The following is a 16630-nucleotide window of genomic DNA, read 5'->3' on the forward strand; positions in this document are numbered from 1 at the left end:
GCCTCAGCCTCCCAAAGTGCTGGGATTACAAGTATGAGCCACTGTGCCCGGCTTTGTGAATGTACTTAATGCCACTGAACTGCAAACTTAAAAATAGTTAAAATGGTAAATTTTATGTTACATATATGTATATATTTATCTTTAGAGATAGAGGTCTCCCTGTGTTGCCCAGACTGGCCTTTAACTCTTGGGCTCAAGTGACACTGCTGAGTCAGCCTTCAGAGTAGCTGAGACTATAGGTGCATGCCACCGTGCCTAGCTTTGTTTATTTTACCACAATGAAAGGACTTACAAAAAAAGAAGCTAGACACTGAAGAGAATACACAGTTGGATTCCATTTATAGCAAGTACAAAAACAGGAAAAACTAATGTATGGTGACAGACGTCAGAACAGTGACTACTCTTTGGAGGTTAATGGCTAGAAGAAGACATGAAGGGGGAGATTCTGAGGTAATTATTTCTTTCTTTTTTTTTTTTTTTTTTTCTGAGACGGAGTCTCACTCTGTCACCCCAGCTGGAGTGCAGTGGCTCCATATCAGCTAACTGCAACCTCCACCTCCCAGGTTCAAGCCATTCTCCTGCCTCAGCCTTCTGAGTAGCTAGGATTACAGGCGTGCGCCACCACGCCCGGCTAATTTTTGTATTTTTAGTAGAGATGGGATTTCACCACGTTACCCAGGCTGGTCTTGAACTCCTGACCTTGTGATCCGCCTGCCTTGGCCTCCTAAAGTGCTGGGATTACAGGTGTGAGCCACAGCGCCAGGCCTAATTATCTATTTCTTGATCTAAGTGCTACTTCTGCCAGTGTTCAGTTGGTATAAGCCACCGAGCTTTTTGCTTATATTTGCCCCTGTCTGCATTATTTATCCTTTAATCAATAGTTCTCCAAAACCGCAAACTCCAGCGCTTTTTTTTTTTTTTTTTTTGAGACAAGGCCTCACTGTCGGGTGGAATGCAGTGGCTCAGATCATAGCTCACTGCAGCCTCGAACTCCTGGGCTCTAGCGATCCTCCCACCTCTGTCTCCCAAAGCGGTGGGATTACAAGAGTAAGCCACCCCGCCCGGCCACAGTAAATTTTTAGAAAAAATTTTAATTGCGGCAGAGCGTGGTGGCTCACGCCTGTAAGGCCAGCACTTTAGGAGGCCCAGACGGGGGCGGATCACCTGAGGTCGGGAGTTCGAGACCAGCCTGACCAACATGGAGAAACCCTGTCTCTACTAAAATACAAAATTAGCGGGGCGTGGTGGCGCATGCCTGTAATCCCAGCTACTCGGCAGGCTGAGGCAGGAGAATCGCTTGAACCCGGGGGGCGGAAGTTGCAGTGAGCCGAGATCGCGCCATTGCACTCCAGCCTGGGCACAAGAGCGGAACTCCGTCTCAAAAAAAAAGAAAAAAGAAAAAATTTTAATTGCAAAAATCTGGATAAGTTCTTGGAAGCTGGACTTTTCCCCCTTTTTGTGTCCTAAGCCTGCGCTGAATCTGTGCCTTCTTTGAAATGCTTTCCTGCCTTCTTTCCCGGGTCCCACACTACCTGGGGCCGCACTCTTCAAGCACCGGATGCTGACTAACTCGTCTCCTTATCTGTCTTCCCGACTGGCCCAGTGCTGAGTTCTTACTAATCCCCGCTAACCTGGAGTTAGCTGCGCGTTGCAAAGCAGTAACGAATCCAATCAGCCCGGGAGGCAGACAGCAAGGCCGGAAGAACAAGGTTGGAAAGGGAAACTTCGCACCAGCTCTGCCCAGCGGCGCCAGCCCGGGCATCCTTCCACAGTCGCGAAGCCACGCCCCTTTCCCAAGTACCTCCCCGCTAACTCCTCCCCCTTGGCCCCGCCTCTCACCCTGGATTGCCTAAGGCCCCGCCCACCAGGCGTGGCCCCGCTCTGGGAGGGCCGCAATCCCGCCAACAATGACTCCGCCCCTCCTTCCGCTGAGAAACCGGTCCCTTTTATTTAAAGAATACCTTTTACGTCAGCCCGTCTTACGTACCTTTGCGTCATCAGTGCAAGGCACGGAGGCGGGACTTCCTGTCCCTGGTATAACAGCTTCCGGGAGAAGACGGAAGAGACCGGAACCTGAACAGAATCGCAGATTGCCAGCCCTTTTCCCGACCCCTACGGAAAAACGAGTCCAGGGGCCGTCCTGGCGAGGTCAAAACATTTAGTCTGGCCTTTTCAGGTGAGGACTTCCCCATCCAGGCACAGGGCCGGTCCAATCCCCCTTTAATTTCCCATGACTCCCCGCGTCCTCAAGCCCCGCCCCCAGTTCCCCAGCCCCGCCCCGAAGTTTGAGGGGTGTGGATGGTTTGTGACCCCCTTAGCCGACCCTACTCCTCACTGGCCGGGACAGCTGGGCTTATCACGGAGGCTGGGGCCAGGTAGCCCTTCGGTTCGGGTGGGCCCATGGACCCCAGTCCAACGCCGCGGGAATAGGACCATCCAAACGCGGAACCTTCGCCTCAGAAAAAGGGTGCGGGACCCCTCCTCACCGTGCGGTCACGGTACGGACAGGGTAGATCACAGGCTGAGGGACAGAGTAAAGACCTGTGAGGCCGGACACCTGGGGTCCTGCCGGGCCCCTCCCCACGAGAGTTCCCTGTGTCTGTGCCAATCGTTTTCGTCTTTCTTCGCCGCAGTTTCTTTTTCTGTAAATCATGGTTAATGACATTAACCTTCTTACCATCAGGGGTTAGTTGTGGGTGTGATAAAAAATTGCTACCATTATTAAGCAATTGCAATTTGCGGTGTGCCAGGCACTGTGCCAAGTATTTTGCTTCGATGATTTCACGTCATCTTCAAAACAACCTTATGAGGTAGGTACTGTTTTTAACCCCATTTTACTGATGAGAAAGCTGAGGCTCTGAGAAAGTTGTCTGAGGTGATATAGCTAGTAAGACGCAAGACTGGGGTTATGATTAGTTGTTTTTCTAGCTCCAGGGCCGGTATATTAAATAAAGATGTTGACGTGTTCCACAGATAATTCTCTGAGCAACTACTGGGGCATTATATTGGATACTTCAGTACCAAGAGAAATACATACGATCCTTGTCTACCAGGAGTCTAATAGAAAGATGGACAGGTAAATAAGTATAATGAAGTTTTATAGGTGCTGTGAGAATAGTCTGATAATGATAATCACCAGACTGGATTTGCCCAGGGACAGCTGTGAAAGCAGCAGATTCTCCGAGGGAAATAGTAGGTACTCCAAGGAGCAAGCAGGGACCCTTCCTGCCTTTCTAAGAAACTGCAGCAGCAGAACCTTCACAGTGAAAGAAGAGAGACTGAGATTGTGAGAGCTGTTATGGAATCGTTTTCAAATCACTTCCTCTTGGGGAGTGGTCATTGCAGGAGTGGGCCCATGGTGACCCAGGAAGGTGGTGCTTCTGGTGTCTGTCCCATGTTGCTCCCCAGGGCTTGCCAGAAGTTTCAGAGGCGGCACATAATGTCTGCTGCATAGTATCTGCTCGCGGCCCCTACAGAGTTATCGTTTGAGGTTTGTCTGACTCTGCTTTTGATGGTAGGTCAGTTTTCTTTGGCTCTTGACATCTGGCAGCCTGGATCTGTGACCAGGAATGAAATAGGCTCAAATGAGACAATCTGGCAGGGATGGCTAAACAGTGCCTCCAAGGGGGCCCCGCAGTAAAATATTCCAGGCTTTGGGGTCTCTCTGAAGCCACTTTGGAGGCTGCTTAGGAGGCATATTTGCTTGATCAAGCGATAGAAATCCTAGAGAAACTCAGGCCTCAGCAAAGGTTTTTCCTCATTCACCAAAAAAGCAACAACAGTAGCAGCAGCAGCAGCAAGGCTGTGGGCTTTTCCTGCTGATCCACACTCATTGGGAAGTTGGAATGTGAGAGAGGAAGGTCACAGAACCTGAAAGCAGGAGTTTCACAATAAAAGCAAAGGGTAGGGTAGATCTTTAGCTTTAGGTTGGGGTGCCAGAATTAGGAAGGTTTGTGCCCCCTTCTACACAACACTGAACTCCTTTTTTTTTTTCAGGGCTGGGTCAGTTAGAACCTAAACAAACTAGACCTGGTTGCAACCCCTCAGGCTCTGCTGATGCTGTCCCCCTTTGTTCCTGCAGCGTGGACCCTGCCAGCAGCCAGGCCATGGAGCTCTCTGATGTCACCCTCATTGAGGGTGTGGGTAATGAGGTGATGGTGGTGGCAGGTGTGGTGGTGCTGATTCTAGCCTTGATCCTAGCTTGGCTCTCTACCTACGTAGCAGACAGCGGTAGCAACCAGCTCCTGGGCGCTATTGTGTCAGCAGGCGACACATCCGTCCTCCACCTGGGGCATGTGGACCACCTGGTGGCAGGCCAAGGCAGCCCCGAGCCAACTGAACTCCCCCATCCATCAGAGGGTAATGATGAGAAGGCTGAAGAGGCTGGTGAAGGTGGGGGAGACTCCACAGGGGAAGCTGGAGCTGGGGGTGGTATTGAGCCCAGCCTTGAGCATCTCCTTGACATCCAAGGCCTGCCCAAAAGACAAGCAGGTGCAGGCAGCAGCAGTCCAGAGGCCCCCCTGAGATCTGAGGATAGCACCTGCCTCCCTCCCAGCCCTGGCCTCATCACTGTGCGGCTCAAATTCCTCAATGATACCGAGGAGCTGGCTGTGGCTAGGCCAGAGGATACCGTGGGTGCCCTGAAGAGGTGAGTGGCCTGGGAAGTGGGAAGCTGCTTGTGCTCATCCCCCAGCCCTTGGTTGCCTCTAAGGAGGCTGGTGCAGACATGGGAGCTGCAGCAAAGTGTAAGATCCAGCCCCTACCAAGGGCAGGTAGATACTTTCTTAGAAATACACCCTTCAGGCCGGGTGCAGTGGCTCCCGGCACTTTGGGAGGCCGAGGCAGGTACATCACGAGGTCAGGAGTTCGAGACCAGCCTGACCAACATGGTGAAACCTCATCTCTACTAAACATACAAAAATTAGCCGGGCGTGGTGGTGCACGCCTGTAATCCCAGCTACTCAGGAGGCTGAGGCAGGAGAATCGCTTGAACCCAGGAGGCGGAGGTTGCAGTGAGCCGAGATTGCACCACTGCACTCCAGCCTGAGCAACAGAGTGAGACTCCATCTCAAAAAACAGAACAAACAAATATACCCTTCATTAGTTAAGGATAAAGATGAGAGGGGCCTGTCGTGGTGGCTCACGCCTGTAATCCCAGCACTTTGGAAGGCCAAGGTGGGCAGATCACAAGGTCAAGAGATCAAAACCATCCTGGCCAACATGGTGAAACCCTGTCTCTACTAAAAAAAAAAAAAATACAAAAACTAGCTGGGCGTGGTGACGCACTCCTGTAGTCCCAGCTACTCAGGAGGCTGAGGCAGGAGAATTGCTTGAACCCAGGAGACAGAGGTTGCAGTGAGCTGAGATCGCGCCACTGCACTCCAGCCTGGCAACAGAGTGAGACTCTGTCTCAGAAAAAAAAAAAAAAAAAGGATAAAGATGAGGGAAAAAAATCCACCCTCCAGTTTTTCCCCACTCCCCACTCCCTTGCTTTGTTGGTCCAGGCCTGTTTGCCTTCTCATTCCTCACCCTCTATCTTTCCTTCCATGTCTTTCATCCTTACAGCAAATACTTCCCTGGACAAGAAAGCCAGATGAAACTGATCTACCAGGGCCGCCTGCTACAGGACCCAGCCTGCACACTGCGTTCTCTGAACATTACTGACAACTGTGTGATTCACTGCCACCGCTCACCCCCAGGGTCAGCTGTTCCAGGCCCCTCAGCCTCCTTGGCCCCCTCAGCCACTGAGCCACCCAGCCTTGGTGTCAGTGTCGGCAGCCTCATGGTGCCTGTCTTTGTGGTGCTGTTGGGTGTGGTCTGGTACTTCCGAATCAATTACCGCCAATTCTTCACAGCACCTGCCACTGTCTCCCTGGTGGGAGTCACCGTCTTCTTCAGCTTCCTAGTATTTGGGATGTATGGACGATAAGGACATAGGAAGAAAATGAAAGGCATGGTCTTCCTCCTTTATGGCCTCCCCCCTTTTCCTGGCCAGAGCTGGGCCCAAGGGCCTGCAAGGGAGGGGTGGAAAGGATGTGATGGAACTCTCCTCCATAGGACACAGGAGGCAGGTACGCGGCCTCCCCTTCTCATCCACAGGAGTACAGATGTCCCTCCGGTGCAAGCACAACTCAGGTAGAAATGAGGATGTCATCTTCCTTCACTTTTAGGGTCCTCTGAAGGAGTTCAAAGCTGCTGGCCAAGCTCAGTGGGGAGCCTGGGCTATGAGATTCCCTCCCACCTGTGGTTCTGGCTCTTCCCAGTGTCCTGCATGTCTGCCCCCAGCACCCAGGGCTGCCTGCCAGGGCAGCTCAGCATGGCCCCAGCACAACTCCATAGGGAGCCTGGAGTATCCTTCCATTTCTCAGCCAAATACTCATCTTTTGAGACTGAAATCACACTGGCGGGAATGAAGATTGTGCCAGCCTTCTCTTATGGGCACCTAGCCGCCTTCACCTTCTTCCTCTACCCCTTAGCAGGAATAGGGTGTCCTCCCTTCTTTCAAAGCACTTTGCTTGCATTTTATTTTTTTAAGAGTCCTTCATAGAGCTCAGTCAGGAAGGGGATGGGGAACCAAGCCAAGCCCCCAGCATTGGGAGCGGCCAGGCCACAGCTGCTGCTCCCGTAGGCCTCAGGCTGTAAGCAAGAGACAGCACTGGCCCTTGGCCAGCATCCTACCCTGCCCAACTCCAAGGACTGGGTATGGATCGCTGGGCCCTAGGCTCTTGCTTCTGGGGCTATTGGAGGGTCAGTGTCTGTGACTGAATAAAGTTCCATTTTGTGGTCCTGGAGCCTCTTTCTGTGACAGAGAATGGCTTTGCACTGCCCCCAGCAACATGGTAATGAGCGTAGGTAGGCCTGGGCTACCAACAGGAGATGCAGTTTATTTACACCAGCAGCCATGGGGGCAGAGGGAATACACAGCGTTTACAAAGTTAGCTACCTGTACAGAATGGATTACATATGCAAAAATAAAAATCTCAAGACCACAGGACAGCGTGAGCCCCACCCCCCTCCCCCAATGACCCCAGCATGCGGTAATGCCAGGCGGGTGGCCCCTGGGCATGCGGGGGGGAGTGATGCATGGAAGGAAAAGCCACCGGCCATGGAAATTAGTACAGAACCCCCCCACACACACTCAGACACAGGATACAGGGCGGACGACACCTAGCTGGGGTGGGAAGGATGGGAATTGAAACCCACACAGCCTGCTGTTAGAGGGAGGGGAGTGGGGAGCTCCTAGCCCCTGTTCAACTACATGGTAGGGGGGCACTCTCTCCCCAGAAGGAAAAGGGTTTGTTCCCTCAGGGTCCCTGCTGGACCAAGCCCATCTCTTACCCAGCCTGGGCAGGGGGCTCTGCCCTGAGGGCGGGCCAAGGAACAATGGGGAAGTTTATGTGGACAAACCAGTTCCCAAACTACTTCCCACTTCTCCCTCCTCCAACCAGAAAGGGGAAAAAGGGAGAGGCCACAGGGCAAAGAGTGTATTAGGGCCTGAGCTGCAGCTGCCTCTCAGAAGGGAGAGTGGCCCACAGCCTTCCTCCCTTCACCTTCAGCCAGACTGCCCAGACTCCCCAGACTGCATCTGGAAGCGGCTAGAGGCCTGCTGAGATCCTCCTCTCCCTCCGGCCTCCTCTCGGAGGGAGACTATGGAGGGCCAAGAATATAGAGGAGCCCAGGCCCCGGGATTTATTCTAACTCCTGCCAAAATCTGTTTGGCTTTTTAAAAAATAATCACAATTTGTGGGTTAAAAACCAACTTGCAACCAGACAGAAGCCACAATCAGAACCACCCTAGGGGGAGAGCGGAGTTCCAGACAGGGCATTGCAGCCCCATCTCTGTTGTTCCCTTAACCCTCTAGGGTCCCTAACCCAATCAGTCCAACCAGTCCTGGGTACTAACTACCCAAATGTGGGATGGCTCCTCTTGGGAAGAGGGTAGGGGACATGTCCAGCAAGTGCCAGAGAACTTGGCTCAGGGTCACCTCCACCCGTGTCAGTCAGCTCTGCTCCCAGCCCAGGTCGTGGTCCTCCAGCTTGGCTCCTGGGAGTGGTGGTGCTCGCATGGAGGGGGGACGGTACATCTCTTTAGGATGTAGACCAGGCAGGTGGGCACACTGGCATGACAGTCCCACAGAGGGACAATGACACCCCTTCCCCTCCACTGACAACCCGGGGCACAGAGGCCACCCTCTCTTCCCATCCGACTCCCAGCAAAGGGGGAGAGGCACAAGATTAGGATTTTCCTCAGAGCCCCAAACCACAAGTACAGAATAAATAACTTAAAAGCGCTAAGGAAGGGAAACAGGGCAGGCTTTGGAGGCAGGAGCGCTGAGAGGAACTGAAGCCGGTCAAGGTGAAGGGGGTGGAAGCAGCAGTTGGGAACCTGGGCTGCCCCAGTAGGGCAGTAGGGCAGGGTGGGCAGGAGGAACACGGGGCCACCCCAGGAGGGTGAGGCTGGGTCCCTTCCTGGGGCAGGGAATGAGGTAAGAAAACATTTCAAATAAAGCAGCACCGTTCCCTCTCACCTTGGGGCCCCACTCCTCACCAGCCCTGGGTCCGGGAGGAGAGGCAGGGGGAGGAATTCTGACACTTCTCCCTCTTCCTACCCTCCCTTTCCCATTCCTTGAAGCTGTAGAGGCTGGAGGCCCTTTCCTGGCACCCAACAAAAGGACAGCTCCTGCTGCCAAGGAGGCCCATGGGGACTGAGGGGAAAGGGCTGCCCCTGTGAGGGGCAGGGAAGGTGGCGGCAGTTCTGGACGCCCACCTCAGCAGACAGCACTCTGTGCCTGCCTACCCCTGGGACTGGGGGCATTTGATAGGATTCTGCACACAGACAGGACATGCCCAGCCTTGCCCCTCAGCTCCAAGCACCGGACCCATTCACATTGCTGAGGGCGGCCGAGGCAGGCCCCCTCCAGGCTCAGCTTCCAACCCACAGCCTCCCGGGTCGCCACACTGCCCCTCAGCAGGGCTTAGTCCAGTTCCTGGGGTGGGGGGCAGGCAGTGCCCTGGCACAGTGCCCAGGTCAGGCCCCTGGCCTAGATGGACATCCAGTAACTCACAGAATAAATAGGAAAACCGCCTCCCCACCAAACTTATGTCCAAGGCATAATATGTCCAGGTCTGAGTCCTGCACGCCGAGGAGTCGTGCTCCATTGCAGAGGACTTTGACACCCCCCAGGGGCGCATAATCGGATCCTCTGCCTGCCTGGCCCACCAAGCTTCCCAAGCCCCAACCCCCAGCAGCTGTCCATTTGCCAGGCTATGCCACCTGGGTGGGGGTCAGGAGAGAGGGCTCTGCTCAGCCAAAGGCTATCCCTTGCACCCAAGTCAGTTGATGTCATCATAGATGCTGGGCGTTGGGGGTGCCGGTGGCTTTGGCTTCTTCTTCTTGTTGGAACCTAGGCCGGAGGCAGTCCCTACCAGGCTCAGATGGGATTTCTTTTTCTTGGTTTTCCGTGACTCAGAGCTGTTGGTACCTGTAGAGAAAGAGACACAAGGGATGAGAGTAGGGGTGTGGCAGGAGAGGTGGCACCCCATGGCTTTGGGCACAGAGCCCCTGGGGCCCAACTGCATCACGTACCTAGACCCCATCCCTGATTTTCACTCGTCTTGGAGGAGCCTGAATCAGAGGGTGAGAGGTCAGAGGAGCCGTCCCACTGAAGCCGGCTGATCAGGGCCTGGCTGTCAGTCATGTCAAAGCTGTCATTATCCAGGGAGCTCTCGACCTCTGGAAGGACGCTGGAAAGGGGATGAACCAAAAAAGGGCTTTAGAGATAGTGATCATAACCCTAACTGGTCACAACCCCCCACTCTTCCTGTAGGGACACTTACGCCGAGGGCCCGAGAAAATAAATCCGTACGGTTCGCCTCTGCTCATCTGTGTGCTGTGGGCAGCGCAGGGACCTGGTGGTGAGGCAAGGCAGGGAGGGGTCTGAGGAACTCAGGTAAAGCCCCTCCCCTCGGCAAGGCAGGAGCCATGGGCACAGACGGGGAAGGGGTGAATGCAGATTCGTCCCCAGATTGTGGCCAAAGACCTGATCATTAGAGGAGGGAAGGGGAAGGGCAGGAGCCCCATTGCTCAAGTCCAGGGGTACTCCCGACCCATGCCCATGGTGAGTGTGCAGGAAGCACCTAGCCCCCTTTCTAGGTTCTGTGCTCACCTTGTGCACATCTTCTTGGTGTGTTCAGAAATCACCCCACATTGCTGGAAGAGGAATATAAGCTGAAAGGAGGGATGGAGGGAACCTACTCTAGATGCTAGATGTTTCCTTCTGTATAAATGCTAGATAGCACAAGCAGAGATGGCCCAAAGGTGTCCAGAGCAGACGGTCCCAGGACACTATGGGCCGGGAAACCTAATTCCAGAGAGAGAGAACGATATGGCCCTGACTGCTAGGTCACCAGCTTCCTCCCAGGCCTTGACCACTGCCTATGGCTCCAGCCTACTCCCAAGGGCCTTCTCCCTTGCCGGTCCCCCCTCACCGTGGTTAGCAGGCTGCGAAGCTCCTCCGGCCCCAGGGTCTCATAGCTGATCCCAGTTGAATTGTTATACTGCAGGAGAACCAGAGGTACAAGTTAAGAGATGGGGCAGAGAAAAGAGAAGGGCAGGGGTGGAAGCAAGAATCAGTCCCTCTGGTCCCTTTCTAAGTGAGAGGCTTTAGAACGACCCTGCCATTTTCCAAGTGATTTCTCTCATCCCACCTGCCAATGGATAAGGGGTGGGACTCAGAAAGAACATAAATATGTAAGATCCAAATAGCTCATCAGTGCCTCTGGCTGTCAGCATTCTGATCCCTACTTGTCCAAATCCCCACCACCTCACAACCAGGACAATGAGAGTGAGCGTGTGAGGGGCGGCCCATACTCACCTTAAAAGGATCCGAATTGCTAAGTTCCCCTGAAGAAGAAAAAAGAAGGGGAAGGGTGTTTGATGCAGAGGTACAGACAGAGAACCCTGAAAATAACCAGAGAGGAAGTGGGGGTGACAGAAGGATCACAGGCCCTCCCTCAATTCCCCTATCCCCAGGCCCTACCTCCACCCCCCAGCAATGAGTCCCAGAAGACACAGCTAGAACCATTCCCATTGCTCTGGCTCCACTTACCATTTTTGTGTTTTAAAGACTTGGATCTTCGAGGGGAATTGGGGTTCTGGAATGGGAGATACCATAGCTTTGGGGAAAGGGTAACGATAAGGGGGAGCCGAGAACCCAGGGAAGGAAAAAAGATTTGACAAAGCAGCATCCTCAAATTCCCACTCTTCCTCCCCAATAGGAGGCCTGCTACCCATGTGCCCTCCCCCCACCCCCCATTCCCCCCCCACCCACCACAGACACCCTCAAGCCCCCAGTGACCTCAGCCTTGAGTCATGACACTCGAGGACTCCCTGCCCAAAGGGGAGGGTATCTGTCCTTTACCCATTATTTCCCCAATGCCTGCCCCGGCTCTCACCTTGTCTGACTTTCTCTTCTTGGCTGTGGGGAACAAAAGCATGAAGAGCAGGGTTTCCGTTAAGTTCTCAATCTAAAAGCATCTCAAGAAAACCATACAACAGGCCAGGCACGGTGGCTCACGCCTGTAATCCCAGCACTTTGGGAGGCCTGGGCAGGCGGATCACGAGGTCAGGAGATTGAGACCATCGTGGCCAATATGGTGGAACCCCATCACTACTAAAAATACAAAAATTAGCTGGGCATGGTAGCACGCGACTGTAATCCCAGCTACTCAGGAGGCTGACACAGGAGAATCGCTTGAACCCGGGAGATGGAGGTTGCAGTGAGCCGAGATCGCGCCACTACACCCAGCCTGGGCCACAGAGCGAGATTCTGTCTCAAAAAAAAAAAAGAAAAAGGAAACCGCACAACTACACTCTCTCTTCATCATTCAAGGCAACAACTTGTGACCACTGTATACCCAATTCCTGCTTCCCACCTCATCCCAATGCCCCCCAGGCTTCCCCAGATCCCCAAGCACCTTTCTTCTCCGAGCCATAAGACCAGTCGTTGTCATTGATGTCATCGTTATCCTCTTGGTCACTCTCAGACTTATTCATATTGTTGCTATTGGCAATCCTGCCAAGGAGAGGGAAGAGAGAGGGGCCAAGGGGAGGGAAAAGAAAGGGGTCAAGGCGGTCACCCCGCTCTGCCCCCAACTTCAGAGGCAGGTGGAGCATCTGGGACCAAGTAAAACCCACCCTCTGTACCCTCCCAATGCCCCTGGGGGACTACACCATGGCACAGGCTGCAGAGAACGGGCAGCTCTGGTTCCCTCACCGGCGGTTGGCGATTCGGCTGCTGTTCCGACCCATTCCCAGGCACTTCTCCAGATGGGGAGCAAAGCGGGAGGCGGCAATGCTGCGACTGCAATTGGGGCAAACACACTCCTTGCTCTTCCACTGGTTGAAAACCTGTCCAAAGATGTCCAACCCCGGCTGGTCCACGATCTCTGGGGACAGGAGAGGCTGGCGATCAGGGTGGGCAGGACCCTCTCCTCTTGTTCCCACCTGGGGTCCCACGGCCTCTTCAATCCCTCCCCCGGCTCACAGGAGCTCCAGGCGCTACATCTAGCACAGTTTCCAGAGAAGGAAACTCCAAGCAGTCCAAGGGAAGGGCTGGACTGCTGCTCCTTCACCCTGAAGCTCACCAAAATCCTTCATGCTATCAGGGTCCGTGTCGTCCAAGAAGAAGTAGCCACACTTGACAGCCCGATGTACCTCAAAGCAGAATCCCAAACAAGAATCCTCGACCAGGTCCGCGTATATCTCCTGAGCGATGGCCTGGGCCCCAGGGGAGAACAGCTACGGTCACAAGAGTCACAGCCCCCTGGACTCTCACCAACCAAATCTGCTGCAAACTGGCCCCAGCCAAAAATCATGCTTTCTTTGACATTTTCCCCATCTTGACTTCGTGTTCTTTCTTCTTCCTGGATCCTTGGTCTTTTCAGCTGGCTATTCCCTTTAAGGAACAAGGCTGACTACCCAAATTCCTCTTTGGTGTGGATGCCAGGTACGGCGACGGAGAGACATCAAGAGAAAGAACTGCAGGCACACGTGGGGGAGCCCTCACCTCTAGTTTGCTGTTATCCAGGCCAGACAAAGACATTTCCTCCATTTTCATTTGTAAACTCTTGTGGAGACGGCGCTCTCACTGCTCATAGCACAGCGGGCGGCAACACGGCTGCACACACAGGGGTGGGGGTGTTGTTGTGAGTCCAAGGCACCTCTGAATGCGGCCACCTTCCCTCCCCACCTCGCTGCCCAGAGCTCAGTCCTGGCATCAGGGTCTCTCCCTCCCCAAGGCCCAGGCTCACTAAGTCTGGATGGTCCTTCAAGGCCTGAAACCTAAAAGGGGCCTAGTCTTTCCCAGGCCTGAGCTCAGGCCCTGGACTCCACTGCCAATCAGAGTCTGGGTCTATAGGAGGCAGCAGCTCACCCTAGGTCCCCAAAACTCAAACCCCTCTTTGATACCCATGGTGCAATGCAGCAGGGGGAGGAGAAGGAACTCCAAGGCCTCAAAGCAAACCCACAGGGTGTGGCAAAGAACTGCACAGACTCCTAAATACACCCCCCGCCTTCCCTAAAGACTCTCCTCAGAGTCACCTCTGCTTTCAGCCAGGATGTCCACTTGGGGGGGTACTGCTACCAGAAGTAGAAACGGCCCTAGGACCCTACAACCTTCACCCCACTCTGCCTTCCCTTGAAATCAGCCTGCCACTCCACGAGGGGAGCAGAGCCCACAGGAGCCTAGAGCTAAGAGGCATTTCTAGCCACCATGAGCAGGAACGGGGGGGGGGATGGGGGGGAGAGCCCAGTGGGGTGGCACGCCAGGAGCGGGCACTCCCCTTACCTGTTCTTCCTTTAAATAACCACCCGCCCTCCCTCAGGACCAGCCCGGAAGTCTCTCCAAGAGCCCCAAAGTCCAGGAACCCCCACCCAAGGATTCAGACACAGCACCCACAACCCAGGGCCCCTCGGAACGGTGGGTACGAGTTTCAGAAGCTGCCGGCCTAGAGTGGGGTGGGGACTGACGAATGAGCCGGGGGCACTGGGAAGGATAGGAGACCGGGCCTCGGCTCTTCCCCCGTCCCTGCGGCACTGCTGCTGCATCATACCGACTGGGGGGAGGAGAGCCGAGCCGCCGGGGCCGGCGCCGGGCCGGGACAGACCGACCCCCAGAGAGTGGGAAGCGTCCCAGCCCCTCTCCTTCCCCGCCCGCCAGTAGCCCCGGCCGGCCGGGGAGAAGAGTCCGGGAGGGTGTCTCTATTGTCCCGGGGGCTGGGGCCTGGCTCCCTAACAAAGGCCCCGCGCCCCCTCCCCGGCCGGCCCTGCCCCGCCCAAGGGGGACCCAGACGGGGGAGAGCCGGGGGCCCCGGCCCGGCCGGGAAGCTGGGGGAAGCCGGGCGTTTCCGCGTCGGCCCGGGGGGAGGGGAAGGGGCGCTGACCCAGACCTGGGGGGAGGGGGCCCAAGCCCCGCCTTGGGCCCCGCCCCCCGCCCCCCACAGGCCCCTCCCCCGTCCCCGTCTCCGTCCCGTACTCACCCCGCCCGGGGGGCCGCGCCGGGGCCCGGCGGCCTCTCAGGGCCGCGTCCTCCGGCGGCGGCGGCGGCGGCGGCTGCTCCGGAGCCCCATGTCCGTCGGTCCGTCCTCGCCTCTCCCCGGGGCCCAGGGCCCGGGGCCGGGGGGTCGGGCCGCTCCCCCGCCTCGCCGCCTCACCGGGCGGCCATGGCCCCTTCCCCTCCCTTCTTGTCCCGTCGCCGCCTCCTCCTCCTCACCTCACCCCGCCCGCGCGCAGTCCGCGCGCCGTCCGCGCGCCCCTCCCCCCGCCCCCCACTCCAGCCCGCCTCTCCCGGGCGGGGGGTGCGGCGCGAGCCCGGAGCGCGCGCGCGCGTGTGCCGCGACCGGAGGATGGATGGATGGAGCGAGCGAGAACGCGAGCGTGCGCGCGCCCCTCTCCCCCTCCCTCTGCGCGGGCGCGAGGCCAAGCGCGAGCGCGCTCCAACCTCCTCCTCTTCCTCCTCCCGCCCCTCCCCAACACCCCGCCCTCCCCCTCCCTTCCTCTTCCTTCTTTCGCTTTCGCGCGCCCAGCGACTGCTCGCGCCTGCTAGGAGGGCCCGAGCGCGTGCATCTGCCCCGCGGCCGCAGCTCGGCAGCATTTGCTCCAGGGGGCGGGGACCGGGAGGGGAGGAGGGGCGCCACGCCGCCGTCCAAAGTACCGGCGGACGGGGACGGGGGCGGGGAGATGGGCGGAGCCTTCGCGGACCTCCCCGACCAATCGCCGGGAGGCCTCGGCCCGGGAGGTCCAATAAGATGGGGGTGGGTGGGGCGGCGTTCAAGGTGAGGTGCGCGGTGCGCTGGGGGCGGAGACGTTGTGCCGTCCCGGCCGGCTCGGGGGCGGGGGCAGCGGGTGGCGTCGAAAGAGAGCGCCGGCTGCCAGCCGAGCCTGGGACGCCTTCCGGCCCAGGCTCCCCCGCCCTTCCCTCGGGGCTCCCCGCTCTCTCCCCTCCACCCTCCGCTCCCCCCTTTACCCCGAGGCGTGCAGCCACTTCTGTGAAGAGGCCAGACTTGAAGTGGGGCGCAGTTAGGACCTCGGGGCGGAAAGCCTGTGGAGCCGAAGGGGCTCGCCCGCGCCTCAGTTCTCCCGGTTTCTGGGCGGGTCTCAGCCCACTCCAGGCCTGCGGACCAACAAGCGGCCGAGATGAGGGTCCGCTGCTGAGGTCGGAGGCCAAGCTGCGCCCTTCTGCGCGGAGCGCCCTCCCCGCCCCTCGTCCTAATTTAGATCCCACACCTGCTCGCCTTTCCTGCTTCCGGAACCCACGCTGGACCCCCCACCCCTCAGACAGCCTGCTTGGCACTGGCCAGATCCTTGCCCCGACCCAGTGCTGTTCCCCTGGGTGCTGCGTGTCCCTGTGCTCACGCTCTCAGTCCCTCTTTACCTTAGGAAGGGGCAGGCCTTTTCCCAGCCGCGGTGGATGGCTGGATTGGCGCTTTCATCTCGGTTACTCTGTGTGTGGTGTCCTGGAACGGTTGTGTGACAGCCCTCTGCCCTCAAGAGATAAGATTAAAAAGGAGGATAGTCTGAAATCACATACTTGGAGCTATCTTTGGTTTTTAGTTTTCAGCAAATACTTATTTTTTTCTCACCGATTTCTCCTGAGAAACAGCAAACATTTATTGAGGCGATATTCCTGAGTAGTTCAGATCAGGCGTCTGATTTGAATTTAAATCGTTGGGCCTAGCCAATGAGTTTCCTCTGCCTCAGTTTCCTCTGTTGTCAGTGGGCATAATGATAGTCCTATCTCCTTGCGTTGCTGTAGTGATTAACAAGTCAGTGCATGTGAAACTCTTAGCTCTGTGTAAGTGCTTGGTAAATCTTAGCTGTTATTCTTACGGTGCTCCAGGTGCTGGGATAAAAGATGATATAAGACAGTTGTGCTTCTTCAAGAAGTTCACTGTCTTGTGGATAGACAGACAGGTAGGATAATAATTGCAAAATAGTGTGACGAAAACAGCAGAGAGATAGAGAACAGAGGTAGCCAAAAGGAGACATCAAATGATGTAAGAGAGTTGGTCAAGAAAGGCTTCTTGGGCAGGGTGCGGTGGCCCAGGCCTGTAATCCCAGCACTTTGGGAGG

General features: G+C 56.2%; 2 protein-coding genes and 1 pseudogene across 16 annotated transcripts; 2 read left to right on the forward strand and 1 right to left on the reverse strand.

Annotated features, from left to right (window-relative positions):
- The first annotated feature begins 2055 nt into the window (after nt 1–2055).
- TMUB2 (transmembrane and ubiquitin like domain containing 2) lies at nt 2056–6786 on the forward strand. Of its 5 annotated transcripts, XM_032163834.2 has the most exons (4): nt 2056–2176; nt 2684–2810; nt 4082–4648; nt 5566–5954. In XM_032163834.2, the coding sequence occupies exons 2-4, from the start codon at nt 2776–2778 to the stop codon at nt 5927–5929; spliced, it is 966 nt and encodes a 321-aa protein (XP_032019725.1). In that variant the 5' UTR covers nt 2056–2176; nt 2684–2775; the 3' UTR covers nt 5930–5954. The 5 variants fall into 5 exon arrangements, with proteins under 5 accessions (XP_032019725.1, XP_058300716.1, XP_032019724.1 ...); XM_058444733.1 differs by lacking the exon at nt 2684–2810 and having other exon boundaries at nt 3997–4648; XM_032163833.2 differs by having other exon boundaries at nt 2064–2810; nt 5566–6786.
- LOC116474938 (uncharacterized) lies at nt 5954–6786 on the forward strand (annotated as a pseudogene).
- A 78-nt stretch (nt 6787–6864) lies between these two features.
- On the reverse strand, nt 6865–15004 carry ATXN7L3 (ataxin 7 like 3). Of its 11 annotated transcripts, none has more exons than XM_032163830.2 (13): nt 14539–15003; nt 13068–13178; nt 12646–12778; nt 12276–12447; nt 11977–12074; nt 11455–11477; nt 11109–11154; nt 10875–10960; nt 10489–10557; nt 10167–10210; nt 9838–9909; nt 9587–9744; nt 6865–9482 (listed from the first exon to the last, which is right to left on the reverse strand). In XM_032163830.2, exons 2-13 carry the CDS (start codon nt 13116–13118, stop codon nt 9334–9336), a joined length of 1101 nt encoding a protein of 366 aa, XP_032019721.1. In that variant the 5' UTR covers nt 13119–13178; nt 14539–15003; the 3' UTR covers nt 6865–9333. The 11 variants fall into 11 exon arrangements, with proteins under 11 accessions (XP_032019721.1, XP_032019722.1, XP_032019723.1 ...); XM_032163831.2 differs by having other exon boundaries at nt 10875–10903; nt 11109–11175; nt 14539–15002; XM_032163832.2 differs by having other exon boundaries at nt 10875–10903; nt 14539–15001.
- Nucleotides 15005–16630: the final 1626 nt, after the last annotated feature.

Source organism: Hylobates moloch, unplaced genomic scaffold (genome assembly GCF_009828535.3).
Source record: "Hylobates moloch isolate HMO894 unplaced genomic scaffold, HMol_V3 SCAFFOLD_10, whole genome shotgun sequence".
Classification (NCBI taxonomy): Eukaryota; Metazoa; Chordata; class Mammalia; order Primates; family Hylobatidae; genus Hylobates; species Hylobates moloch.